This window comes from Pholcus phalangioides, unplaced genomic scaffold (genome assembly GCF_987345545.1).
Source record: "Pholcus phalangioides strain wild (caught in Gottingen) unplaced genomic scaffold, Ppha-v1.0 ptg000009l_1, whole genome shotgun sequence".
Taxonomy (NCBI): domain Eukaryota; kingdom Metazoa; phylum Arthropoda; class Arachnida; order Araneae; family Pholcidae; genus Pholcus; species Pholcus phalangioides.
Genome location: NW_028301602.1, coordinates 43,269,075 through 43,296,114, shown reverse-complemented (window position 1 = coordinate 43,296,114; position 27,040 = coordinate 43,269,075). Strand labels below are relative to the sequence as shown.

The window sequence follows — 27,040 nt, the reverse complement described above, 5'->3', positions numbered from 1 at the left end:
GATTTTCAGAAGGTGCAAACTAAAGGGTATAGGAAACATTTTTCCATGGAAAAATCAAATTCATAAAATATCTGGCCTTGTCAGTGCTAAAATAAGAAACTTATGGAGGCAAGATATATCATCATCGCCGCTTAAAGGAAATAATTTTTAAGTATGCATGTGCAAAAGATGTCAATTTTTTTTTTCATAATTTAGTTGACAACCATATAGAGCAATTTTTATGGAAATTACAGTTGAATATCATGAAAAAACGATATTGGCGATACATTGGCTGTATTACTTCCTGAAAGTAGCTGGATGACGAGGGATTTTCCACAAATCGTCTTATCGGTTATCTTCTGTCATTTGATTATTTTGAGAATAAGCCCACAGCATTATGTGAATGAGCAAAGACGTTTGGCTGATGCTGTACAAGACAAACACTTGAGTATTATGTCAATAGAAAAAAAAAGATAAGAAATAATCAAATGACAGAAAATAACCGAAATATTGATTTGTGGAAAACTCCTTGTCATCCAGATACTTTCAGGCAGTAACTTGAATACAGCTCATTCTATTGCGTACATCTGTTTTTTCATGATATTCAACTGTATTTCTCACAAACGTTGCTCTATATAGTGGGCAATGAAATTGTAAAAAATAAATTTGATATCTTTTGCACAAGCATACATAAAAATCATTTTCTTTAAATGCTCATATCTCATGAAATATTGCATGCTTTTATTTTAAATTTCAATATATGAAATTTTTACATTGCCAAATTCTTTGCAAGTTTTGTCAAATTTCGTGGAGAAAGCTCCACTTTTCAAAGCAGAAAAAATTCAATGAAAATTAGAATTTTTAGAAAAAACATTCATATCTTTGTGGAAGTACGTGAAATTTACACAAAAATTCATACAAACATTGAAAATAAAATATCAAACATTTTGTGAGAAAGTTACAAATCATTTGCAGTTTTTTCTGATAAAGGGTTGATCAAAAATACCTTATTATTTAATTTTTTGTCTTTCCCCTAGATACACCCGTGAATATCATGAAATGAATATATCGGAAAACACAATGCATAAAATGTAAATAAGTAAGAACAAATAAAAATCATTAAAATGGATAAAATAAAGGGATATAAAATTGACAGTATGTCACATAGATATGAAAAATTCGAAAAACATAAAATGAATAAAAATTGATAATAAAATGCAAGGAAAAAAACAATGTATAAAATAGATAATAAAACATGAAATCTTAAATATTTACACATTACACATGAAATCTATTAAATTTTAAAGGGAATTGTGAGTACAAGCATAGAGTTTACATGATCGAAATTTCGGAACAATTTATTAATTTTCTAGAAATTTGAAAAAAACTCTTTTTATTCCAAAGTTTCCCGTGACTTACAATTTTATTTGCGTGTATTACAGTTAAAACTTGATAATAAATACAAGCAATGCTAATGCAACATTTGAAATAATTTACCTTCTTCATGATTCTATGTGAGATGGGTGTCCCTATCATCACAGACTTACGACATGCTCTTGAGGCAAACATTTTACATATTTTGGATGGTCTACACATTCTTCCCTAGTGTGAATAAAAAAGAGGAAATTAGTGAGAGAACAATCAATCACAAGTTCTACTGGTATTTGCAATATGAAAAAACTTTCTTTCAACTCTTCATGCAACTTGTTACTTTGACTATATACTGTGAAACCTAAGAACGAACACTGTACGAGGCAGAAACCTGTCTTAAACACAATAAAAATATAGTCTATTCAATGATTAGTGCTTTTATTTGCACTTTTATAAAATGAAAATTTGTCTGAAACGGAATATTATTTCAGTCTATTGACTTTCTGTTTCGTACAGTCACCCATCAGCACCCCTGTTTTACATCCAAATAAAAATATCCCCTCAAAAAGCCTATTTAAAGTATGTATTTCAAACTCCTGTTTAACAGTCATCCTCAGATACTTTCACGGACACCATTTTCATCATTTGTTCCTTTGGACAACCCAATATATATGTTACTGCTAAAACCCGAAGTTTGTCACTTCACAAACTGGCTGGCCCAGTTAATCTGGTGAATGTCCGAATTTGGAGCTTTTGCTGGGCTTTGGCCGGCCCCATATATGGGTAACATTCTGTCGATCCCTGTGGGATAACGAAGGTCTTGATATTCAGATTCCTTTGATCATTAAGATTACCATAGCTAACCATATTATGGTTAGTTGTGGCTAATCATAAATGGCCATAATTATCCCAAAGAAATATGGCAGAGGTGATGACCCCAAATCATAGGAATCGATATATATGGGCTGAATAAAACCTGAATTTCAGACATTGACAGGGTCAACTGGACCACCCATTTCGTAAAGTCGCCACCTTTGGGCAAATAGTGAGAGAGGGTATGGCATTTTACTGGCAAACCATTGATCCTAGAGGTATGCTTCCAATTAGAAAAAGTTTTCAAATAACGTTTAGAACTAACAAGACATTTATGTTGCAAGGGGTTGTATAGTTATTGAAACAAAAAAACAACTTTTTAGACAGACACACCGTGCCGAAAAACCCAATTAAAAAATTGTTGCCAACAAAAAAAATTCCCTGTTTCTAATCGCAATATTCACTGTGATATCCAAATTCAAAAAACAGAGGAAAGTTGGGGAAAAACAGTTCTAGATGCGGAAAAACTTTTACCAGCATTTAACAGGGTTTTTTTTTTTTGTGCAAATTTGAATCTCTCAGTGAAAATTGCACTTAGAAACATGGATTTTTTTTTTCCAATCAGGAGAGACAGGGCATCAACTTCCTATTTGGGTTTTGGGGCACTGTTATAAAAGTTATTTTTTGTACTCTGATAAGTCATTCATGTTGCAAGGGGTTGTATAGTAATTAAAATAAAAAAGGTAACTTTTTATATGGACACCCTGTGCTCAAAATCCAATTAGAAAGTTATTGCCGTTTCTCATGATGCCACGAAAAAAAAGAAAATTTGTGTTTCTAAGAGCAATATACACTGAGATATTCGAATTCAAAAAACAGAGGAAAGTTGGGAAAAAACAAAGTTAAATGTGGAGAAAACATATTACCAGTATTTAACACTGTTTCTTTTATTAATTTTCTTCTGTTTTTTGAATTTGAATATCTTAGTCAATATTGCAGAGATATTACAAACATGGAATTTTTTTTGTTGTTATCAGGAGAGACAGGGCAACAACTTTGCAATTGAGTTTTTGAACACAGCGTGTCGGTATAGAATGTTTGAATTTTTATTTTAATAGCCCCTTGCAACATGAATGACATATCTGTGTACTACAAGTTATTTGGATACTTTTTCTAATTAGAAGTATGCCTCTAGGATCAATGGTTCACCAGTAAAATGCCATACACCCTGTTTTACCTAGGCACCCTGTATTATATATATGTATATAAGAGTGGTCATAAAATAACTTTGCTGATATACACATAGGTGCCGGGGGGTAAGGGGGTATTTGAGCCCCCCAAATAATTAATGAATGTGTAACGCAATGCAATCCTACCTTCTCACGTACATGCTCGACTCCCCTATATACAGGACGACTGGCAACCCCCCTCCCCAACAATGTTTTCTTCATGTCCGTGCCTCTGAATATACAAGTTTCTACAAATCCCAGATGCCAAGAGGACTAGAAAAATCTGTATAGATGGTGCTTACAATTTTTCATGTGTGATCATTAAAAATTGTTGTTTGAGGACAAACTAAAATTTATTTCAGCACATCTACTAACACCGAAAGGGATCATTAAGTCAAAAACAAAATCATTATTTTTTCATTTTACACACGGTTTTTCTTGGAGAAAAATATGCTTGGCTCCTAAGAAATTTGACAGGAGCATAAATGTTTCTTCAATTTTTCAAGCTCTGCTGTAAGTTAGGTGTCTTTTGAACTGTTTCGAACATTTTACTTGTCCTCTGGTTCAAGAAAGTAGCAGAAGTGCTGATCTAACCCTTTCACAAACATATTTTATTTTGTCATGAAAAACAAAAATTCCTATTATAATTTCACATTTAGTGATTCTTTCCCTTTTTGAAATTACTGTAGTGTAAAATTTACTTTTTCATACTCACAGGGTTATCTGCCAACATAAATATGAGTTCATCAATATCTGTAAAAAGATACAAAAAGTATTAACATCCCAGTTGCATATTACCATCAACTGTAATAACTGAAAAATATTTACGGACAATAAATGATAAAATGACATTTATAATTTTTTTGCAGTATATGAATCATCATGCATGAAAAGCTAAGGTACTGAAAATGCAAAACCATGCAGCTTCCTCTATGTTTTTAGTAAATACAGTAGGATTTGCATATAGCAAGGAGCTTCTTGCTAACGAAAATGCTCGTAAAATCTGGTCAATTGCTAAATCTGTTTTTAAGTTTAAAAAAATCCAGAAATTCCTCAACCCCTCCAATGGTTTTTTCCTCACTTCTTTCAATGAAATGCATTTTATCTTCCCTGATGAAGAAATTCACCAAAAATGTAAACTGGGTTTTCGAGAAAACAGGGGGGAAAAGAAATTATATTCTTGGTTAGATTATTTTTTATATGCTTCCACATGCAAGATCACTTTCACAAACAGGTTTCGGGGGTTCAATAACAATAGAAGATGTGGTATATATAGATGGGGGGGGGGACAAGGGGACACCTATTAGTAAATATTCAGCATTGGATTAGGTAGCGATTTTCGACCCTTCAGGAACAAAGTATTTATCATATGTTTCTCATTTTGAAACAAGCCCCGTTTTTTTTTACACAAGAGATTTTAAAACTGAATTAGGAACATTAGGAACTTTTTATACTACTACGTTACAAATTTTTTAGACTTATTTTATTACGGAAGAATGAATACAGATAGAACCTGTTTATTTGGAGTTTTTTTTAAGTAACTCTCCTGTGAAATTATGTATTTTTGCCATTGTTGGGAACCACAGAAAACCAGCTTCAACCGACCACCACTGTGGCAACGGTGGGGTTCGAACCTGTGACCTCACGACGTGAGTCCGTCACTATGACCACTCAACCACCACAACGGCTTGCTATGTAACCGTACATACACCTTGCACATATTCCTCTGCAGAATTTCCAAAGAATCTGTGCATGCCAGAATGTGTGTTCTGAGTTGTATGTATGGCCTCTAACATATTTATATTGTCAGAGTTGTGTTTATTTTGTGTTGCTGCTGGTGTTGCTATCTCTTTTCTTTTATATTTTGAAGTAAAGATGGTAAACTAGTCTGCAATACTATGCAACAACAAAATCATATGCTCAAAATGTATTTATTGATCTCAAACAGAGTAGCTGAAAAGTATTTTATATGTAAATATGCAAACCTTCTTTGCCAAAGCTCCATTTTTGACTGACAGGAACAGAGATGAGTTTGACTCTTTGGCCATGCCTACCTTCTTCAGAAACACTGAACTTGAAGCCATTCTTTTCAAACACACTAATGTTGTCAATCAATGTTGCTTCTGATACAGCTGTGAGTTCAAGGATCTGTGGACTATTAAATAAATATTGAAATTCATCACATTCAATATGGATAAAATTTTCCTTGGTTCTATTACTGGTAATAGATTCAAATTAATTCAAATTCATAAAGAAAAAGAAAAAAGACACAGGTTTTTTTTTTTTTTTTTTACTGGTATTTCACTTGAAAAATATAAACCATGTGACAGCAACTAATAAAATTCACTTAACGATGGCACTTGGTTGATAGGAAGAGTAATAGGTAGTTTCAGTGATTTTATATGAATGGTGTTCTGATGCTATTGTCTGTTTGTGTCACACCAAGGCCACTGTATCAACTACATGTTGTAACTGGAACTGGGCCTTTACTTCAGAGCCAATACCAAGAGGCTGGATGAAGACAACCATACCTCTATACCTGTGATTCACAATGTGTGGTCCATGCCTGACATGGGCAATTTGATTTTTAACGGGAGTAATCAGGATTTATGAAAATAAATATTTGATGAAAAATAATTTTTAAGAAAATGAAAACTTCATATCCAATGAAAAAATAATTTCAGAATTAATGGGAATTAATATTTGATAAATATAATAGATAAGGGAATAATCTAGCAAACTAATGAAAATTCATATTTAATGAAAAAATAATTTCCTAATTAATGACATGCATATCCAACAAAAAAAAATCATTCCTAAATTAATGAAAATTCATACCATACTTAATGAGGAAAACAATTTAAGTATCAATCAAAATTTATATTTAATGAAAAAATAACTTCAGAATTAATGGAAATTCATACTTAATGAAAAAAAATCTGAGAATAAATAAAATTCCCCAGTAATATATGGCTTAAGCTTTAGGCGTCATAAAATTTTTTTTTTGGCCCACACAGTCTATAAGGTTGAAAAACTGCTGTAGATCAGGTTAATAGCCTTTTGGGCTTTCCTCTCATGGACAGGAATTCCCTTTTTGAATAAAAACTGTCATGGAAAGGGGATAGGGATATAAGCAGGAACTACTTTTGGGGAAGGGGATACACAGGCTAATTTTGAGGTTTGAAGGAGCAGAAAATCTTACGAAGAAGAAATTGAGTTTTTAACTTTCAGAAAGTGTTTCAAAATCATAGAAATCGATTGAAATAGCATTAAAAAATTTTTTCCACTATTTTAACTTTTTTTTCTTCAATTTTCAATCATCTTGGGGAGGGGGGCTGGATGGGCTCCATATTCCTGTCATGTGTGTCTTTTAGAGGGGAAATATCAGGATTTTACAAGATGCTTAGGTGGGGCATGAGGAAAAAGGTTGGGAATCACTGCTTTATACCCTGTGCAGCCAAAAGTTGCTATACCGACTACATGACTACTAAACTGTGTGCTCTGAGCAAAATTAATAGCCAAATTACTGTTCAAATTTAATTACTGCATTTACTTTTTAAACTGATCATGGATTTTCTTAGAAATGAACATTAGAATTTAAAAACTCTTTGAAATCCCTCAATCAGCTTGATCCCATTTAATTAAATTTTTTTTAAGGTTAACTGAACTATAAAATTAAAAAATATTTCTAATTTAATTTCTTTTCATTTTGTGGAAACAGTAAGCTATTAGATTGGCTTGTAGCTATAATTTGGATCAAAACCTTCTTTGCCATCACACATTCTCTATCTCATGTTTTTCAGTCATGTGGATTGTTTTGTCTTAATATGTAAGACTGTTAACCACTAATGCAATCAGTATTCTTTATTGTTGTGGGATGCACAATATATGCCTATAAGAAATGTTACATTAATGCAACCAATATATAGTTTGCACACCAGAGATGGGACGAATGGTGATTTTGACGAATAACCAAATACTGAATATTCCAGCTAATGTTTTGACAAAACACTGAATATTTGGTGACCCAATATTTATTTTCTTAAAATTCATTACAATTATAGATAAAATTAGTGTTTTCAATGGAAAATAAAATTATTGATAATTTCAAATGATTGATATTGAATTTCAATTACGCAATTTATTATTTAAAATAAATACAGTTGAACCTTGTTTTAACGAATACTGTTATAGCAAAAACCTTGTTTTAACGAACATTTTTCTAATCCCTCAGATAAGCGTACATAGGAACAATGTAAAAACCTGGAATTCCTTTATAATAAAATTTCATTATAACGAAGTGATTTCTCCGGTCTCTTGCAGTTCGTTATAAAGGATTCGACTGTATTAAAAAACTGGTAATTGGAAGATTTTTATTGCCATGATACTGATAATCTAATTTAACGATACATTGTATTTTAATATTACTTACAGAATCAATTTTTTTTCAACACTTGCTAAAGTTTTACGTCGCATCAAGAAAATGTCAACCATTATTTACTCTCAACTAGTATTACATAATAAAATTTACAACTTCATTTCTTGTTTTCCCTGTTTAGATATTTGTGGCCCCTTTTGTCGCTTTCAATAGCTTAATGCGCATCTTGTCTACATACATCCTTTAATTGGTGAACTTGTGTGCTCACAATTCATGCTCACTTTCTAGGATTCTATTTTCACATTTTCCTTATTCTAGAAATTCACCCTGACATAACCTCTTTCACAGAAAGGGATATACACCACACAATAAAATATCATCAGTGAATTTTAATTTATAGGAAAAATTCTAATTAATATAATTTTTAAAATTTAGTTTTTATGTATAAACCATTGAAGTAAAAAACTAACTTCACAAGTAGCTGGGTTTCCATTACAGTATCCCGCTGAAGCATTTCAAAATTGTATTTCTCATCAGTAGCATGTTGATCTATGATGAAAAGATCTTCGTCAAGCTTTGTCACAATAAATCCAAGATTGAACTTTAGGATAGAGGGGAAAAAAACATGAAACAGGCATTAAATGTCAAGCAAAAATAAACTGATTTTTAGGAACATGGTTTTTAAATATTTGCAAATGATATTGCTGTAATAAATACATTCTTTCTTCATAATGAAATAAATCATACATCAACTATGACAATGTAGATCAAAATAAAAAGCGGTTCATGAGGTATTTTATCTGGTTGTGTATAATCTAAGAGATTGTGGTTAAAAAAATAGAATCTTCCTTCTGAAAAAGTAACCCTGTTCCAGTATTTTCCCTGGAATATAAAGTAATTCATAAAACAACTAAATGACTAACCACACAAAATGATAACAAACTGATAATTTTATCACAGGCAAGCCTTTAGCTCGCAGGGTTCTCAGCAAAATCTGTTTAATCATTTCCCTGTACAAAGAAACATAACTCAAAAGCTTTTAGCGTTCCAAATGTTTTTTAAATTTCAGTTTTTCGCTTCGCAGAATTTTTCCTTACTTTATATTGAATGACACATCCTGATTTATTATGAAATATTTGCATATTTTTCTGACCCTTGCCACATAGTTTTTTTCCCAGACTCTTGAGGTTGCTGGGAATCTTGACCTGCTTGAAAATGCAATGAATGATTTTTTTTCTATTTCTCAAGAACGTGAATATTGAAAGATTCTGAAAGCTCTTAAAATGTAGAGCAAGGAACAGAACCTAGGATGAACCACAATCACCTCTACTACTGATATAAATATACAGTGAAACCTCTCTTAACTGCGGTTAATGTGGTGACCTATCTAACAATCTTACACAATAAATCGCTCCTCCCGACACATCACCATGGATTTGTGCTTGCCTCAAAGAAGAGTTTTAATGCATATAAGTGTCCAGACAATTACTGGTAGGTTGTGTATGTTTTAATAGAAATAAAATCATATAGCTTACACACACAGAGCATAAATTTCCTATAACATAATTTAAAGTATATTACCTGTCCTATGACCTTCATTTCCGCAAACATGTCTTTGCTGTAAAAAAAATATTCCAAACAGTTAAAAAAACTGTTTCTAGTAAACTCAAAAAGAGGAATCATTTTCAAACAAAAACATAAAATTCGAATAGAGATAGGCCGCTTTTTTTCAGCCCAATATATCAAGCAAACATATTTTCTGGATTTTATGCAGAGGTGAACTCGAAAGAAAAGTCATCTGGTCTACGCCGTGACTGTCTATCTCTATCTCCGCCATCCTACCTGGGGGCCATTTGCTTAAGTTAAGAGAGGCTACTTATGCCTCTACTTCAGTGTCTCAAATCACAGTGCGTGAAATAAAGAAGGCAGGGTCGAGTGTCCAGTGGTGTAGATGGTAGCATGCTCGCCTGGAATGCAAGAGGGCCTGGGTTGGAGTTCCAACAGAGACCAGATCGCTTTTCTTTCAGAGTTCACCTCGGCATAAAATCCAGAAAAAATATCTGTTTCCTAAACATACAATTCATTTCAAGAGCCTCCTCTGTAACTACTTTTTAGAACAAAGTGGCAAGGATCACTAGATTAAAATTTTTAATATACTACATGTATCATTCAGCTTCAGATAAAAATTTCAAAGTAATCAACTAAACCCATTTTACGATTTTTTTTTCAGCATTGCTTCAGCAGTTCTTATCTTTGGTTCAAATATATTTTCCATTCAATTTTTTGAAAATAATTATGCAGTGTACTTACACGTCCAAAAGTTAAGGACGGAGTAGTGTTTTGCACACATGTTGAGAAAACTGTCCTACAAACATGTAAATGCCTTGCATGAAAACACATTAAAAACATGCATTGTATGTTCAGGGGTGGGAAGTGACTAAGTCCATTTCGGAGCAGCTTTGGAGCAGCAAAATTCAGGATTCGGAGCAGTTTTGGAGCAGCAAATTCGGGATTTGGAGCAGCAAAATATGGGATTTGGAGCAGATATTTATAAATTGGAACAGTGAAATTAACAAGAATATTTTCGTTAACCCTCAACCCTTTTCAAAATAAAACTGCATTGTCTTTTGTTATCAAACATCTTTTCGTCAGCTTGATTTTTGTTTTTGGTGTTTTAGGCTTTTGACACCTTGTTTGAAAGAGCGGCTGTCATAAAATTTTTTGCACCCGTCTATTTAAGATGATTTTTGCTTACTGTGGGCACTATTTGCTGCCTTGAACAGCAGCACTTCAAATGAGCTAAAAAAATTTTATAAGTTTTTAATTTTTTTATACTTGGAAAGAAATTGTTGCAAAATGGGAGAGAATTTCGGAACAATCAACTCGATGTTTGGCGATTCAGCACTCATTATCTGGCGAGATTGGCGATCTGACACTCGCTATTTGGCGAGATTGACGATTTAACGCTCGTTATTTGGCGATATTGACGATTTAACGCTCGTTATTCGGCAACATTAGCGATTTAACGCTCGTTATTCGGCAAAATTAGCAATTTAACGCTCGTTATTCGGCAAAATTAGCGATTTAACGCTCGTTATTCGGCAAAGTTTCTAAACTAACATTCGTAATTTGGCGGATATGCGCTTTTTACTCCCGGAATGAAAATTTTTTTTCACGAAACATCGGGATTTAACACAATGACAATCGACTACAGTAATTTCTGCTGCTTCCAGTGACGACTTTTTTTTTTTTAAACGGAAACACTCGAATTTGCACTTTAAAGCTGAAAGGCATTGCAAGCCATCTCCAGTTCCACGATCACGGACAATATCGGGGTTTCGCGATGGTTAAACCCGATCAGGGGCCGATAGTTTAAGTATAGTGGAATAAAACACGCTTTTCTCTCTCGTAAAGAAACGTTTCGTGGCTAGCAGGAACAAAATTTTTTTGGCGTCCTTTCCGAAATTCCGGACATACTGAAGCAAAATTCGCTATTTGGCGCAGTGCGGCGCAATTGGCGCAGAGTTCCCACCCCTGTATGTTTTTAATTGTCAGAAAAATGCTTATTTACTGAAGAAACTAAAACAAGTAAAGTCTATGATGTGTGATGAAGATATAGGCTAGCTAAATCTGGCCCCACTGCTTTGAGTCAATTTTCTACATTCTCAACAAATAAGATGTACTGCACTTTTAACTATTAATGCTTTCAACTGATTATAAACTTGCAGAAAATAATTTAGTTCCAATTGATTAAATATTTGTGATCTGGATCAAAATTTACAATGGATATAAAAAGTAATAAATAATTAAAGTAGTAATAAATTTACGGTGGAAATTCTAGGACAAAATATATTCCTACCTTATCTCTTTTTGAAGTTCAGCCTCGGCATCAATCGCATCAATTTTTGAACGAAACTTACGATACTTTGGTTCATTTTCAAGCTTTTTGGATACTTCTAGAGTATCAAAGAATTATCAAATTTTTATGCATTCTTAAAATATCAGATAGGTTATTTCAATGTACAAACAGAAGACTTCAAATATATAGAAAAAAAAAAAATTGCCAAATTTAATCCCTTCTCTTCCTGAAGAGGAAGGAAGGGGGACAACACCATTAGGGAAAACTTCACATCGACTTACATTATTTTTTACTTGTGGTTATGTTTGTCTTGAAATACAAATTGCTGGCATAAGTCATGGTATTACTGTATTCTTTAAAATATAATCAGATGTTGGAATTCGGAATCAGCAATAAAATGTATGTCCCAGTCTAATTAATCCTCACATGCACAAAATGTCCGTGGCAAGACAAAAATTATCAATGATTTAAAAGTATGCATTCATACAATTTTTAATGTTCTACTTGAACTAAATTCATTACCACTGCATTGTTAAAAGTAGCAAAAGCCAACCTCTCATTATTAACACTGATGGTGGCACTGAATCTCAGAGATCTCGATAGCATTTTGTTATGAACGTTCAACAAGTTTTAAGGCTTGTAGAGCCCTTCCCTATCAATCACAGGTGCGTATCGTACCATTAAAAGTCTGGTGGATTTATGAGTTCCCCTTGCGACCAAATAAGTAAATATTCTCAATCATTTCAAATTTTGAAATTCAATTGTAGATGGTCATAAGAATATCATTGATATCAAGTGTAATCAAATGAGTCATTCTAGTGTGTTTTACAATAATTTTTAAGTCAGTTTTAATTTTATGTAGTTATTTTATTTTCAAAATAATTTTTCAAGAAATTTTTTTGATGATTAAGTGATATTTCTTCAACAAGAGTTTTATATTAATGCATCTGCATTACATTCTATTACTTTTTCCCAAAAAAATATGATATGCATTTGTGAATATATAATCAGTTTTCGGTCATGGCTCTTACAGATCTGATGCCACTACTCATATTACTCCAAAGGCGCAACCATCAGAGTGTTAGCAAACATTTAAAATAACAAGAGGTTGAAAAAATTACTTTTAATAACCTCAAAATTGTTTTTCAATGGAAAACCAAACATAACTAAAATTGACTTGCACTCACTACTAGACACCACACGCAGTCAATCAGAGCACGACACATCCACACAAGTCAACCAATGTGGTTTTTCTGCGGCTGATCAAGCCTCAGAAGTGTACATAGAGAATGAGTCAATGACACTTGATGTACAAAGCCTTTCTCGCTTGTCGCTGAAATCTTTGTAACCTCAGAAGATGCTTACCACAGATTTGGCTGAAACGTGAGGTAGGAAATCCCTTAGACCATGCCATAATAACCCGGAAACTGCTTGTAAGTCATTGAACGCTGACTATGAAAGCCTCAGACAATAACTAAAATACTTTGAAAATAATAGAATTTTATGTGGGGAATATGAAGAAGAAAGAATTAGTTTACAAAATCTTACTATATTATTTTTAACTTTCTCTCTTTTTTATTCTTTCTGATTATAATGCTCGTTAAGTTTAATAGCCACCCAAAACTTGAGTTGGAAGTATGACAGCTTGACAAGCTTTGATAGAACTTTGATTTATGAATATTGTTTATGGTTTTAAACTAAAGTTGCATGCTTGTGAACAAAAATACTTTAAAATTTCAGAAAATTACCTAATGATTTCAATTTTTCTTTTATCACATCAATAGAAAATTCACACATTATAGTTCTTTTTCTACGAAGTTGGAGTTCATCAATGGAGCATTCTTCTTCATCTGGACTGTCTCCCTCCTTTGATAATGTGATCTCATGAGCAGAATCAATGCACGATGGTGTAATGCAATTCTCCCTATCACCAACAGGAGTTATCAATTTTTTCTCTTTAGCCTCAACATGGTTAGACAAATCACTTAATTCCATAATATGCTGCTCTATATCTAGATCCACATTCTGCTCTGATATGGATGAAAAGTGGCTAGCTTTGTATTTTTTCTTTAATACTTTATTGGAGTGTTTATTAACTTTGTCTGAATTCTTGTTTGAGCTGTCGATCGAGCCATAAACTTTTCCAGAATTCATAGCAAATTTGGAGAATGTCTTGAGAACGCTGTCATTGCCAGCACCATTATAATCTTTCATTTCAGCTTCCATTTGGCTTTCTTTAAGAGACTCAGTCAATGGCAAATTTATACTCTGATAAGTCTCATCTGCACTCACACAAAACGAGCTAATACTCTGCTGATCACTTGCTTGGTCACAGGCATTCTTCACAGGATTTTGGTCAACAGATTCATCTGAGGCTTCTGCAATATTCTTAAACTTTTGACCACTTACTGCCTTTGAATAAGGTGCTCCGGAGATAGATGCATCACTGCTTTCAATCAGCTACAAAAACGATTTACATTGAATTATAAATGAGATAATTTAATAATATATTATATGATAAGAACATACACAGAAAAATTTGATATTGCATTTAAAAAAAACATTCATTTTTTTTAATTCCTCTTATTAAAAAAAAGAAAACCAAAGCATCTATTTTTTTTACAATTTTTGAAGTATTGCTAATGTATGGTCAACCTTAGTTACCTCTGTTGTAATGACACCTCAACTATAACATCAATAATAATTATGGCCTCAGAAGCCCATCAGTGTAAGTCAATAAACATTAAAAATGAGATGCGAGGGCATCTCTTTATTCCATAGTCAGTATAAGTGATGCTATCAGCTATTGCAATGTAAAGATAGCAACTTGAATGCTTTGGCAACTGAAAGTTTTAACACTGAAGAGGCACTTGCAATACGAAAGTCATTTTCAGAAAATTGACACACTGCTTGGCTAGCTTTGACAGCTGATTCCAATAGATAATAATGTTAATAAACCTTGCTTATAACATCGATGAAAAGGAACTGTCTTGGATACAATGACAAATTTTTCAGCTTTTTGTTTAAATTTTGATACCATTTTTCTAGAAATTCCTATGCTTACGTTGTTCGTAAATTCCTAATGTTCGTTTGTTGTTCTGTTTATACTAAAAAAAAAATATATACTCTAATAAAAAAATTTATTATATGGTTGATACTCTGACTTGCTCATTGACATAACCAGTATAAAAAACATATTCCTGTATTTTGCCCTTCCCAACTATTTCCCTAAAAAAGGTCCGTTTTTTTCAGTGTAGATTACTTTAACTATACTTCATACTTCAAAGCTTACTTCACTGTAATCAAAGATGAAGGTAATTTGCATACAGACGTGCCAACTTTTGGAATCCAGAAATCCGGAGATTCTCCCAAGGGGGGAACCCCCTCCGCTACTCATAGACTCAATCAAAAAAAAAATTCGATTTTTTTTTTAATCAATTAAGAAAAAGTTCCATTCTTCCACCCCCAGGTTCTGCATTGCCCCTGAGCAGAATATAATTCCATGTCAGTCTTTCCATGCAGAATAGAGAAATCACATCTATATACTGTTCATAAAACATAAGTGTTCCCTTCCGTGGATGCTATCAGTGATTATCTTGGGTATATGAACTCTTAAAAGCTTTATATTTAGCTTTATATAGCTTAAAGTTTTATATTTTCTTTCTAAAGACATTTTTAATCAGAGGAAACAATTTAAAAATTTAAAAATACAAAGCTACTGACGAAAAAATTTGTGTTTACCACACGGCTATTAATGAAATACAATAACGATCATACAGGAATTTTGGCAACCAAGGTCGTGCCCCTGATAAATGGTTGCCAATAAACGCTATGTAAACAAAGTCACGTTTTTGCCAGTTGCTTAAATGCGATCACCAAGACCCTTTTTTATGGCTGCTCGATGGAAATTACCACGGCTGTCCTCTCTGGGTGTTTTCCCTAATGCCGACGGCAGTCATTGACGTCATGACACTCTGAAAGCTAGCGTAAAATCTAATTTTCTGCCAATATCTGGAGAAATTTTAACAAATCCGGAGAGCGGGAGGAAGGATGAAAAATCCGGAGTCTCCCGCCTAAAATCGGAGAGTTGGCAGGTCTGTGCATAATTTATAAATTGTGTCATAATGAATATATGACTATAAATATTCATCTTACGTACGTATGTGTGTGTTGAACTTTTTCCTTTCCGAAACCTTTAATACATGTTTTAAAGACCTTTCAAAGAAGGTCTCAAAAAGTCAAAATCGGTTGTAATGATACCTCAATTATAATGATGAAGTTTCGTGGAAGCTTCATACAGGGTTCATACTCATTTTCGTAAAAAAATTTCCCTGACTTTTCCAGGTTTTCCAGTCAAATTTTCAAAAAATTACAGGTTTTTTTTAAAATACAAAAATTAATATAAATTAATAAAAATTTAGAAAAAATTAATTATATTATAAAATTATTTATATTATAAAATTAATAATTTTAATTACAATACCATAATGACATCATAATCGTAGATTTTTTTTACACGCATTTATGCTTTTCAAATACACCTGATGGAGAAGAAAAATGGAACACAATTAAGGAATGAAAGATTTCCCTTTTCGGCAATTTCAATGCCCACAAGATTTAAGCCTTTACAGTTGTTTCCTTTGTGACATAATTAGTCAAAGATGTGGTTGGTTTCACTGCATCAAAATTCTTTACAGTTGGCTTCCACTCGCGTAAGCGCTAGAACCGAGAAGCTACGCAATCTGGGGGTTGTTCACTGAACTCTGATTTCACGTGCTTGGCATAGTTCTGGATAACTTATCTGTCCATGTTGCGAGTTTTACCGCAAAGCTGCCATGCTTTATACGGGTCATTTTTGAATGCTTCGATCCAATCAGCCTACTGATGATCCACTCAGACAAGTTTTCTTACAACATATTGTTTTCAAATAAAAATACCCACGTGGAAAATCAAAACATACCCGTGCGTCATCTGTCATTCCTAACTGAAGTCAACTTACGAAATTATCGCAACTGAGCTTTCTACGATGCGTAGTTATGATGTTTCTGGAAGCACTAGAAAAAGTTACGATAAAGTCGTAGCAATAAGCTTTTCCAAGTGGACTTACAAAATTCCCTCTTCCTCCATGGCAGTATCTAACGTTTTTTGCGATATATTGCAATATTTTACGGATTATCAATATTTACGATGTTATCGGAATTCCCTCTTTCATCCCGACGGATTTTTTTTCATTATTATTTTTTATCAATCTTTTTTCCCAATCAGACGACAATCGTGACGATTTTCCAGGTCCTTGTCTGAAATTTCCAGGTTTTAAAGCAAAAATGGGCCATTTTCCCTGATTTCCCTGACTTTTGTTAGTAAAAATTTTTTTCCCTGACATTTCCAGGTTTTCCCGGTTTTCCCTGACCTGTACAAACCCCGTTCAATGTAGTTATAACTGAATTTGACTGTGTGTTCCTTTTTTTTTATTCCAGTTGATTTTTCTATGATTATTTTTTATTACAATTATTTCAAATTTTGAAACACCATTATCTCGAGTTCAACTTCAAAGTCATACATATAGCTTTCTGTTATCATATAAATATCATGTTGCTTATTTGTATCAGCATGTATTTTTTATTATTCTATGCATGCTGGGAAATCTGGTTTTGAATCGTCACATCATTTTTTCGTTAATATTGATTTAGAAAATTATGACCCCACAGGAACTTGTATCACCTAATACCAAATCCTATTCATCCACTTATCTCAAAACTGAATTAATTGCATATATTAGAGTGTGGGGGGAGGGATGTACAGGTTTCACTGTATATTATTTTTCCAATTACGCACAAGAGACTGAAATAGTACTCTGTTTTAGACAACTCTCCATTTTATTTATAAAAGTTTTAAAATTTATAAAAGTGCAGATCAAAGCACTAATCATTGAACAGACCATCTTTCTGTTTCGAATAGGTTTCACCAAGGCCACAACTAAGGGGAAGCAGGTGGGTCCAGTGCCCATGCCACGAGATGGGGGCACAAATTTTATTCTCAAACCTCTCTAACATTACAAGGGGGTGCCAAAATGTGCACTTGCCCCGGGTGACCAAGCATCTAGTTGTGGCCCTGGGTTTTGCTGTACATAGTTTTTCCGTTAGTACCAAAGAATTCCTTAAAATTTAAAGACGTACAAATTTATTATTTTAAGCCAACATTCATTATTCTAAGAGAGAATTTAGCTATCAAAATTAAATTAATGAATTAATTTAAATTAATGAATGACAAAATACATACATATGTTTCAGAATATCCAGCATTTTTTCCTTTGAACAATGCTGTGGAAAATTCATCGTAACTATCACCATCTAGTCTTGGATCTAAAAAATATTTGAATAAATTTAGTCATAAAATTTAGAGCGTAAAGACATCTCACTTTCTAGGGAAAATTAAAAATTGATTCCAGGGAATCTTAGGATAGAACCTTTGACTGACTAATCAGTAAATTTATTTTCCAATAAATAGTTAAAAAAAAAATTATGTAGAAATACGAAACTGAACACCACCTAACTCTAGGTGAGATGAAAGAGAAACCATTGAAACATTCTAATTAAAAAAAAATCCTGTTAGTCCACAGTGACATTTTATTTGCAATCAGTATGATCTTTGAGGATGCTTGCACCAGTTGCGGAAGAAAAGTGTTATGTTATAACAGCTGAACTATGGCTATTACATATATGGCTAAACAATTAAAAAAAATTGTTTTTCTTTTATTAGCTTGCTCCTAAAAAGTTTGCCCATCACTGGACTAGCCGATGTGAAGAATGATTCAACTGAAATTAACAGATACTTGACAATCCTAAAACAGAATAAGCTGAAATCTGTAACAAACATTGTAGAACAATCAGTGCTACTGCAGAACAATCTGGAAGAATTTTGATAAAAGTTTAGAAAACATACTATTATGGGAATTTTATCACAGAACATTTCCAGTCAGCCGAGGGCTCATTGCAGAACAATGCAAAACATTCTGCTTTAGGGCTTGACAATGCTGATTGCACATATATGAAGCTAAAGAAACTTCTTTTTTTCCCCTCACTTATTCTCAGTGTACTAGAAACCATGTCTAATCCTAGGATTTTTTTTGAATGCCGCCATTTTAGAGTTCAGGCTGTATCTAAACTCGTGAAACTAGCCAATGCTTTGGATATAGAGTTTTACCAGCTCAGCTATCATGAGAATAATTTTCAAACTTCAGATTTATACAATTTACTCACATTTTTTAATACTTTTTTCTGCATCACTCACAGGCCTTTTAAGACTTGATGAAGGCACAAAACTCTGTTTATAGAAAAAAAATTTGAAATGATAAAATTATAAGTATATTTATATCTGGTCACTCACAAAGATGCTTCCCTGTTATATTATATAATAGATACATCTTTCTCTATTCTTTGAAAATTACATTTGTTATTTTTAATATATGGCTGGCTTTAACCCTTAAACTGCCATCATTGCAAATAGCCTGTACTAAGCTTGCATTTGCATGATTACAGGATTAGTACAGGCTATAACTACTTAAATGTACATACAGTGGATCCCAATTATAACTTTGTTTAAAAAGTCATCATGAAAAACGCTGTAAGTGGGAAAATGCTTTAAACGGGAAATCTTAATGAGAATTACTAAGAGTTGAAACCACGAAAATAAGTCGTACTAAGTGGGAAAACGTTATAAGCGGGATCAACTGTGCACCTTGTAAACAATCCTCTGAAGAATTTCTATTGAATTTGTACATACCAGAACTTGTGTTCTGAGTGTATGTGTGGGTCACCTACTTATGTTTTCAGATTTATGAGTGTTTCTAATGGTGCTACCATCTGTCTTCTATATTTTGAAGTGAAAAGGGAACATGGTAAATGCTTGAATTTTTGTGTTATGTGTTACAGTAAATGTCATACACTTGGTTACAATTTATCTCATTTACAAGTATTGTGTAGAAGATCTGCCAAGGTTGAATTGTTCGTAGGACACTCAATCACTTATTGAATGTTTGTGATGCAGGAAAAGACACATTTTTCTTTTGAGCATACAGAAAAGTACAGGGTTGTGCATGAAAAAGCTGTCTGTCTCACTGCATAAAAATCATTCTGTGATAGTGATAAGAAAATAAGATACATGAAATCTCTTTCTGTCACATGCATATACTGTACAGTTTCGTCGAAGGCTAAATTCGTTGAGAGTCCAGGACAATCACCACCATTGTTTTTTCCTACTATAAATTCACTACAGACCCCCCTCATTCCCGTGAAAACTTGCTTGTGAACCCGCCAAAAATCCAACAGCCTATGGGCACTCCTCCATGATGTTGGGGAAGGGGGGGTCAAGTCCTTTCTAAGTAACACCAATATTGTTCCCAAGAGGACTCCCTACTGATATGGTCAACCACCCCTACTGATATGGTCAACCCCTCCTCTAAGAATTATCACGTGATCCTCAGAACACTGCTTTAGGGGAAATATTACAGATGTTGAAAGGTCCAGACAAAGAAAGAAAAGTTATTTTTTGCTCATCCAGGCTAAATAGTTTTTTTGTTTTTTTTTGCCCCATCTATATAATGTCTGCCCCAATGTAGAGTAGTTACACATTGGCATTGTTCTTTTCTGTTGCTACTCACCCATCCCTCCAGGGCAAAAAAAGAAAAGAAACCTGAGAGAGAAGAAAAGATATTGAATGCCAGCGCTTTTCTGAAGCCTAGATATTAGGGGGAAAAAATCGAAAAAAGATGTCTGGAGAATAAAAAAAATTTGTGGCCCTTCACTCAAATTTTGACTTTTTCGGGACTACCATGACCTTTTCCTCATTTCGTGGCTTTTTAGGGACATCATGACTTTTCTGTGATGGAGAAATCACTCTGCTGGGGATGAAAAATACACCCTGCTGAAGAAATCACTTCTGTGAAATTCTGTTATGAAGAAATTCCAAATTTTTTACATTCTTCTTATGTACCTTATATACACGTGTATAAGTCAAGTTTTTTTGTGAAAAAATTTGTTTCTCAAGTGGAGGGGTCGGCTTATACTCGGGTCAGTTTTTGATGAGAAAATATCGACCCCTGCAATCATTAGTCATTTTTGGAGCAGTGTTCGAGAAACCGGCATTATTGGTATGGGATATGTTCAAAACCCACAGAACTGTTAATGTCAAAGCTGAAAAAAAGAAATTGAAAACATCATTGGTTTTGATACCAAGTGGGCTACCGTCGATTGTACAGCCTTTAGATGTGAGAATCAACAATCCTCTCAAAGACTATTTGAAGAGTTTGTGGATCGAATAGATGATTTCTGGTGATAAAGAAACTACAAAAAGTGGTGCCTTAAAGAAATTGGCCTAGTGTGCCAATGGGTACATGAGGCATTGAATTCTGTTTCTGCCGATCCTTGAAAAAGTGTTTTATCAGCAATGCGATGGACGGAACTGAAGATGATATCTTCTTTGAAAGTGACAATGGCGATGACAGCCCAGATGAGGATAAAAACAAAGATGCTGCACACCTATGATGATCTGATGGATTGTGATGAGCTTGGAGACTCAGAAGAAATGGATTAAAAAGTTTATATCATTTTCTATTGTAAATATTCATTTTGCATGAAAATATAATAATTTTTTTTCTTTAAAATGCACAGATTTTTTGGGGTCGGCTTATACACTGGTTTTTAATTTATTGAGGTTTTGGTGGTTGACTTATACGCGAGTATATACGGTAAACCTATTTGGGGAATTAGAAAAGTTGTCATTAAAATGAGATTTTCGTTATAATGGTATTCGTTAAAATGGGAATCGACTATTTGGGGAATTAGAAAAGTTGTCATTAAAACGAGATTTTCGTTATAATGGTATTCAATAAAACGGGAATCGACTATATACACACATTTATACAATAGAATTATTAAAGGCTGACAAATTACCGTCTCACTTGAACAGATATCACTACTGGGACTGCAATGAGTCTCTGTAGAAAATGAAACAAAAAATAATTTATTATTTAATTCAAAATGCAGTAAAACTTTAACAGATTCTCTGATTTAACAATACAATTATATAGTCCAGAGGATAGAACTCCATTGAGATCTATAGTCTCATCTATATATATATATCCAAATTTTTAATTATATCCTCGGTTTAACAACAAAATTTATGAAGCTTGTTTCACAAGCAATTTTAGTTAGAATTTGAGCCACTGTCAAGGTCCATGGGTTCAAATGCAGCCAATAGAACATCAGAAAAAGTTCTTTACCTATCAAGCCTGGGGCGACCACCGATAGATGGTGCCTTCATTTCCTACCCAACTCCACTAGTTGGAAATTGTCATATGGCGATATATAAGGATGACGTCACTCTCCGCCAAAGCCGCTTGTAAGTTAAGCGTACCCACTCAATGTTAAAGAAAGGCCGCGGAATTGATGGCAGCGCCATCTGAAGTTTGATGGGTCAAACTTGCCGATTGATCACGTGGCTCCCATGCTTCTCTTCCCCCCTTCCCTTGATCGCGTTATTCCGATTTCAACTTTGATTTATTTTTCAGTCTATTGCTACGGAACCTAAAAATCTTAATTCCCACTAAAGCGGACATTTTTTACTTCTTTATAGGAGACGTACTTGTGCCTAAAAGTATAAATCACTCAGTAACAATAACAATGTTATCGACACTTCAACAGCTAAATCTATACTTGTGAACACCCGTCTTCGTGTCATTTTACACCCATCAAATGCACGCGGACTTATTCAATAAATATAATTTTAGTTGGCCCTCAGAAGGCCCGTTTTTATAATTTTAAAGATGAACAATTTGCCAAAATAACCACGAGCAATAGCTAACCATCCTAACCGAGAGTCTTCACATGAGTAAGTAAACAAAATGGCGCCGTGATGGGGAAATGCATTATGGGAAATGACTTTCCTACCCGATGCTAGCAGCCAATCACAGGCCAGCAGGCACCCATCTAAACAGAGAGGGCGCTGATGCCGTTCGGCTACCAGTTTAACGATAGGACTGTTTACGCTTACTCTTAATGCAGCTTTGCTCTCCACTACCATACTCCACGATATATGTCTAGAGTTGGTGTGTGGTAAAGTAGACATACAAACAATAATAAAAAGTGATGTATTGCCCATTGGTTCCAAAATATGTGTAGTATTCATCAGCATCTTTATAAACCTAGTGGAGAAAAAAGGCAGAACTGAAAGGGTTTGGGCAAATGTTCCTTCTGATTTTTTTTACCTACACATACTTATTTGCTTTTGTTGTTTGTTTTGTGCTGTAAGGCAATGCGCCATATACATCAATGTTTTATTTAGAGCATTTGTGTGTGCGGAAGCATTCCTACAGTGTATGGCTGTGGGCTAATAAGCATTCAAGAAATAAGAATAGAGTGGATTCATTCATAAACAAGTTAATGTGACGTCTATTTCAATAATGAGATTGAAGGTTGTCAATTACTTTGGCAATGGTTGTCAAATTTTTTTCCATTGCAACTGGCCAAATTGTAGATATTCCCAGTACTATAATAACTGTAAATAGCTAGAGAGTTCAAAAACAAAATGCATATGATTTTAATTTATCCTACAGAAAATTTTATGTTGTTGATTCAAGATAAAAATAATTCACTCTTGATAGGAAAAGAAAAAGTCATCTTTAATCACTATACTAGATGATACAGTGAAAAATAAAATAACTGTCATCTACTGCGTAAGCAGAATCATGTGATAATGTTTACTGTCCTAATGTAATAGCCCCCTCTCAAGAAAATTCCTCTTTCCCATTACCCAGAAAAATAGAAATAAAGGATTGAAATCAGTTGGGCCACAGAAATTTCATGGCTATCCCATTGTATTTACATCAGGCTGATTTGAAATTTAATGTCTTGCGCTTGCAAATATTGGTGAGGACGGGTGGGTCAAAACAATAAAGAATTAAATTTATTCTTTATAACTAAAGAAGTGGAAATTGTATGTTATGTTGGCAAAGTCTGAAAAAAGCGCAAGTAAAGCTAAAAATACCCATTTTTGGTAACTTTGCAGTTATTGTTTTAGCATACCTGATTTAGTAATATTTTCAATTCAACAATTACTACTGCTGGTCCTGTGACTCATTAAATTGGGGGTTTGGCTGTATCAGAAAACCGGAAAGAGAATTTGAACACTATTTTTGTTTTTCTTCTCTGTGAATCTACTTACTAGAACTTCCTTTCATCAGTATTGGTGAAGAGAAATCTTTAATGGTCAGTGGCTGTTGTCCATACATATTCATAACAGAGGCCTATGGAGAAATAAGTTATTATTTATTTTATTTTTTTGTCTTGAAATTTATGTTGCAATTACAGTCAACACACACCGGATGGTTTGCATCCAAAATAATAAATGGCTACTTAAATTGAATTTATTTCACAAAAAAAACAGTAAAATGAAGTAAAGATTCTGGTATGATCAATAAAATCGGTGACAAATAAAATACCTGTATTTTCCAGAATAAATGTCATGAATAAATGATAAGAAACATAAATAAAATGAATGGGAAATTAAATAACACTGTTGAGGGTATGCGTAACATCATAGCAGGATGTTACGCATACCCTCAACAGTGTTATGCGTAACATCATAGCAGGATAAAATCTTTCACATAATTTATAATCTACAAACGATGTTCACCAAATGTTTGAGATCATTTTTTAATAATTGAAATCCAGTTAAATTAACTGATATTACTGAATGCTAAAACAATGCTTAATATCTGTATGGTTTTTTTTAGGTTACTTTAAATGCAATAGCTGTGCTACATAAGTAAAAGTACTGAACTCCTCTAGAGTCAAATATAGGAATGTTGCAGACTTTGCCAGGTGCATATGTATTCATTAATGAAAGATAAAACTTTATCAAAAATAATTCAATGCACCAGTAAAAGTTTCCATTTTCATTCTGGAAACCTGTATACAAGCAATATTAAGACAGTTCAGATAAGGAAAAGCATCTACAAATCTGACATTGCCAAACATTTCAGCATAGTTTAGGCATTACTTGTAAGAAATCAATTGTAAAACAACAATATTTTCAATATCAAAGTTTATGAAATGGTCTTACTTTGATAGTTGCAAGAAGCAATTTTTCATGAGATACAAAAATCTGACGTTTATCTGGAGTAACATTAATATCAGCAGAACCTAAAACACAAACAAGGTTATCAGAATTCACAAACAATTTAAAAAATAGAAATTGCATAGTTTATAGTGACAGATCATGTTGTCACTCTTAGCCATTCTTAGAAAGCACAGATAATCATGTGATGCAAAGATGGAATTTTTGGAAAGAAAATTATGCATGCCTCTGCGGCGGAATCAAACAGCAGTAGCCTTGAAATGCCTTATCACACTTTCCCAGATTGTGAAGTGACTGTGGTTTGATTCCTCGAAAAGGCATGTAGAATTTTGCTTCAAAATTTCATCTCTATATCAAATCTAGTTATCTATGCTTTGTTGTTCGTGCTTCATAATCTTGATCAACACACTAAGTATATTTCGATCAGTCCTTCATATCTTTGAGTGAGAATCATTACATCAAGACAAATCCTTCTTCTTTTTGAGCTTTCATTAAAGTAGGTATTATGGAATTTCAAGAATCTAAATCCGGATCTGTTCTATATGGAGCTACTGAAAACCGAAAAAAATCTTGCTGTAACTTAAAATAATCTTACCTGAACTAAAAACCTCAACCATAATACAATAGGGTTTACAAAATATTTTTTATTAATTCAATAAAATAAAAAGGGACATAAAGGTGAACATGATGTATACGATTCTACAGTATACCAGAAATGTAAGGAAACTAAGGATTGATTCATTCTGTTGCATATCCCTTACAACATGCTAAAAACAGGCATATCTGTTAATTGATGAAATAAATTATTTCTCTGCATTATAAAAAGCAGAGAATATTTTCTTTCATGCTATCAAATGAAAATATTACCTTTATCAACTACAATGTTCAAGCACACAAATGGATATTGATGTTTGTTGAATCCATGGTACAGATCATTAACAATTTTTGCTACCTGCAAAAGTACAAGAAATTTTTAAATCATCATTTAAAGATACAAAGAGAAGATTCGTGCAGCATATTCTTTATCTCTCATTGGAATATACACTTGGGTTCTTATTCAATTGACCATCATTCTCTAACTGCCAATTTCATCGATTTCAAACAAGTAACATGTTTTAGATCAGGAAAGTTCCAGTATCAGAGAGAGAGAGAGAGTATGTGTGACCAAAAAATTAATAAGTTCATTCAGATGTTGATAATATAACCTTTGTTTCTGCAAACTGAGTGAAATATGATTATAATTTCATACTGAATGTAGTAGATGATCAATTGGAATTTACTGATATGAATAGCATACAGTGAAATCCCTCTTAATTGCCACCACTCTTTTACGGTCAAAAACTAATTATGCATTTTTTAACTCTTCAATAACAACCTCCACTCAGATGAGGTCAGCTTTCTTCCATGGAAATTTTTTTGTCCCATCAGTGGGTGCAAAAGAGGGGTTTTACTGCATACAAAATCATTTTACTTATTTTTACAATACCTTAGGTAAGTCGCATGGTCGCCCATTAATAAAAAAGAACTGCCTGTCAGCTGTTCCTCTTCCGGACCCATGAGTAGAAGAGGAGATATAACCTTCTATTCTGAAACAAATGAAGGCAGTAATTACAACAAATGCTTCAGATAAACCATAATGGATACAGACAAAAACTTATTAAGGCAAAATAAAGAGGTGCCTGGAATTGTAACACTAACCCATCATTGATTGTGGGGGCAATATTTCTTATTGGGCAATTTCATCAATGTGCACAAATGCAGTCTTGAGAAATTCAAACATTGAATTGTGAGGTACCACAATGCTTCTAAACGTATTTCAATTCAATAAAGTGTATTTTTTCAAGGAAGAAAGGAAAGATATATCAGCTTCATCAAAATTAAATGAAACAAAATTTGCTATAACACAATAAAGACCAATGATAAAGGCAAATAACAAAGAAAATGATAAATTTTAGGTGTTAAAATACACTTTGGAAAAAAAAGTCACACTAATAAAATAAGCTGAAATTTGAAGAAAGGAAACACTGGAGTTTTTAAGACCATTTATTTTACTTTTAAGACCAATGTGTTTCAAATAACTGAATTCCACAAGCAATTCAATCCAAATGTTGCTTTAGACTTACATACTTTTTTTTTCATTAAGCAACCAAAAGTTAAGATTTGATAACCAGTGGTAGTCAATCAATAATAAATATGGTCAAAGTGATAATGGTTCGATACATCCTCTGGCTAAATGGCATCCATGGTGTCTTGAAATGTATAATGAAATTTGTTTTC

At 33.3% G+C, this 27,040-nt stretch overlaps 1 protein-coding gene across 2 annotated transcripts in view; it reads right to left on the bottom strand.

Annotated features, from left to right (window-relative positions):
* The window catches only part of Pms2 (mismatch repair endonuclease PMS2), a 50,048-nt gene that overhangs the window by 7,140 nt on the left and 15,868 nt on the right, over positions 1–27,040 (bottom strand). For both annotated transcript variants that reach the window (XM_089236257.1, XM_089236258.1), the window contains exons 9-22: positions 26,250–26,349; positions 25,631–25,715; positions 24,749–24,828; positions 23,849–23,930; positions 21,580–21,623; positions 18,889–18,952; positions 17,909–17,991; positions 13,378–14,089; positions 11,630–11,726; positions 9,352–9,388; positions 8,241–8,371; positions 5,378–5,547; positions 4,108–4,145; positions 1,477–1,581 (exon numbers count right to left, since the gene is read on the bottom strand). In XM_089236257.1, coding sequence (XP_089092383.1) covers positions 1,477–1,581; positions 4,108–4,145; positions 5,378–5,547; positions 8,241–8,371; positions 9,352–9,388; positions 11,630–11,726; positions 13,378–14,089; positions 17,909–17,991; positions 18,889–18,952; positions 21,580–21,623; positions 23,849–23,930; positions 24,749–24,828; positions 25,631–25,715; positions 26,250–26,349 — 1,828 coding nt within the window. The remainder of the gene's footprint in view (positions 1–1,476; positions 1,582–4,107; positions 4,146–5,377; positions 5,548–8,240; positions 8,372–9,351; positions 9,389–11,629; positions 11,727–13,377; positions 14,090–17,908; positions 17,992–18,888; positions 18,953–21,579; positions 21,624–23,848; positions 23,931–24,748; positions 24,829–25,630; positions 25,716–26,249; positions 26,350–27,040) is intronic.